General features: G+C 37.5%; 1 protein-coding gene across 1 annotated transcript in view; it reads right to left on the bottom strand.

The window, feature by feature from the left end:
* The window catches only part of MTFMT (mitochondrial methionyl-tRNA formyltransferase), a 22099-nt gene that overhangs the window by 17179 nt on the left and 2027 nt on the right, over positions 1-2893 (bottom strand). The window contains 2 exon segments of the mRNA XM_012728525.1: positions 732-854; positions 2413-2622. Coding sequence (XP_012583979.1) covers positions 732-854; positions 2413-2622 — 333 coding nt within the window.

Below are 2893 nucleotides of genomic sequence, written 5' to 3'. Positions count from 1 at the left end.
CCCAGATGAAAACAAGCAAAGACAATATACTCATGAAGCAGTTTTAAATAAGCATATTAGATTGTAGGTATGATTTAAAAAAATTAAATGTTTGAGACAAATATCCATTGGTATACAATGTATTCTTATTTCAGGTTCAAAAAATTGACCACAGAAACTAGAGTTAGCAGAACCAAGATTCATGGCAACTATGATGCAAAAAACGCACCCCTCATTTACCTCTTATTGAAATCCAGTTGCTAGTTATCAAGTTATTATAATCAACCAATTAAACACTTCAAAAGGCTTTAGAAAGATGTATAAATACCAAAAACACAGATGGTTTATGGTAGAAATCAGGAAAACAGAGGGTACCAAAGCAGAGGAAGCACTTGGAGTCAGCTTCATTCATCCATTCTCAAACAGACTGATCTCAACATTCAAAATCATTACCAAAAAAAAGCCTCAAGAAGATGTGGGCCCTTGCAATGGGTTAAAGCACAGCACTATGAAACTATCCCAGCCACTGAAGCACAAGTTCAATACCCAGCCAGGGGGTGACCCACATGGTGCTGCACACCTCTCCTGGCCCTTCCACCCTCCCGCTGCAGTGTACTTCATCAGTCAGCCTGTTGTGCTCCCCATTCTGTCTCTGGTGAATCCTCTCACCCCCACACTTCTGACCTGTATCCAGTTCTGTATGTATAAATAAATAAATCTTTGAAAAAAAAAAACTCAAGAAAATGTTATACCTTTTAGGTCTGATCTGCATAATGGTCACTCCTGTAACTGTATCTCCATGAAGCACAGTGTGGATTATGGGGGCTGGACCACGCCACCTTGGGAGGCAACTGGGATGGACATTCAATATGCCACTGAGTTAGAAAAGGCAGAAATTAGTATGTAAATGGGTTTTACCATTAAGTTACTGCTGCCCAAACTAAAATGTTACTTTCATCATTAAACTCCTCCAGAAATTTTGAAAAAATAACAAATCTAGTTTGGACCACCTTTAAACTAAGAACTAAGTTCACTTTCTTGCCATAGGAGATCAGTGAAACTCAAATTAAACACAAGGTAAGAACAACTATTCATTGTTCCAAAGATGTTTCAGATCATGATGACTGTGAGTTTTTAAATGGAAACAAAATAACCATATTTTACTATATAAAAAACACATAAACTCTACTATGCATCTCCTGGATAATGTGAATTATATTTATAATTTAGTCACAAAAGTACCCTCACTTAAGTTTGCATACAGATTGTCTAAAACAAGCTTCTTGAATTTCTATCAAATAACCTATTCACTTTTGCTGTTTATCCCAATATACCTGCCATCCACTAATCTGTAACTTAATCAAAAGCTATTCAATTAATTCATCAGCATGAGCGTACACTTCAGGGTATAAGTACATGAGAGTCTCATATTCTAAGTTTCACTGTTTAGTCCATCTTACTCATCCAACAACACTGAGCACAATCCATGTGCTGGCACTGTTCTAAGTGCTGGAAACACAAACAATTGAATAAAATAGAAAAATAAGTTCTGCTTGAGGCAAGCTCATGTGCAAAAAGTGGGAGATCGGCAATAAAAAACAAAACATGTAAAAATTCTGTGAGATGATGCTCAGTTCCATTGTGAAAAATAAAGCAGAAAGGGGGGTAGGTGTTCTGGGTAGGATATTATAACCTTAGTGGTGGTCAAAGACAAACAATAAAATACTTGAACAAAGACAAGAGGAGGTAAGGGAGTAAGTCATGCAGATATTGGGAGAAAAGCTTTCCGGATAGAAGGATCAGTTAAGCACCAAGGGCTTCAGGAAGGTGAATGCTTGGCCAGGTTCTGGCACATGAGGGAGGACAGTTATGGCTGGGACTGAGAGAACCAAAGGGTAGTACTAGATGAGTCCAGAGAGCCAGTAGGGAACAAGACCAAGAAGGTAGGCCCTCTTTGGTCATTATAAGAGCTTTACTTTTTATTCTGAATGAAAAAGAAACCTCTAGAGATTTTTGAGCAAAATGACACAATTCAACTTATGAAAAGATTTTGAACAGGACATCTTGATGGGCTAAATGACTCCCAGTGGTTGTTAGATTGAAATTTACTGAAATTAAGATTTTGGGATAAGCAGACTTAGGCTGAAAGTTCAGGGATGCAGTTGTGGATGGCTTAAGTGTAGTTTGGGGAGAGAGCTGAACTTGAGGGACAAACTCTGGATTGTCAGCATACAGATGAAAGTTAAGTCAGGGTGGATAAAAGCCTATTGACAGTGATAAAGAGGAGCATACATTTTCACAATCATGCCAGTAATATTTTTTTAAAGAGAAAATGCTAAAGAAGACAAAGAGTTCAAGATATTGTACTTTCTATACTATATTCATTTATAAAGACCAAGGCTCAATATGTAGTTCCTGATAAATAAAACTTACTAGGGAAATTTAAGAATAAGAGCCTCACTCAGAAGTCGGCCGAATGAAGCTACCACTCCAACATCATACTCTCCGGGTCCCACATCTGGCCATTCATACACTGGAAGCTGAGACTGGACAGCGTATTGCTTCACTGGCAGTCCTTTTGGTGAGGGGGAAGGCACGGTGACCACCTCCAATTTTTCAATTAACTCTTCCTCTTTGTTTTCCCTAGGATTAGAAGAAAACGTAAGTGTGAAGGGAATAACTCAACACCAAACTAACCACCTACAAGACATTTTTATGATTAAACTCCTAAAGCATTTAAAGTTAAATGATTAAAACTAGTGGAACTGAGACTAAAATTTTATTTATTAAATTTTAATTATTTTAAAGGTAAGAGCCACATGTAGCAATTATCTACTGTGTGGACAGCATGTTTCTAGAGATTTCCTATGCATACAGAACCAAATAAGGAAGGTAAATGTATAGACAGTACACA

Source organism: Condylura cristata, unplaced genomic scaffold (genome assembly GCF_000260355.1).
Source record: "Condylura cristata isolate star-nosed mole 26May11 unplaced genomic scaffold, ConCri1.0 scaffold00023, whole genome shotgun sequence".
NCBI classification, from domain to species: domain Eukaryota; kingdom Metazoa; phylum Chordata; class Mammalia; order Eulipotyphla; family Talpidae; genus Condylura; species Condylura cristata.
The sequence above is the reverse complement of the archived record's forward strand: the minus strand, read 5'-3'. Positions and strand labels throughout refer to the sequence as shown.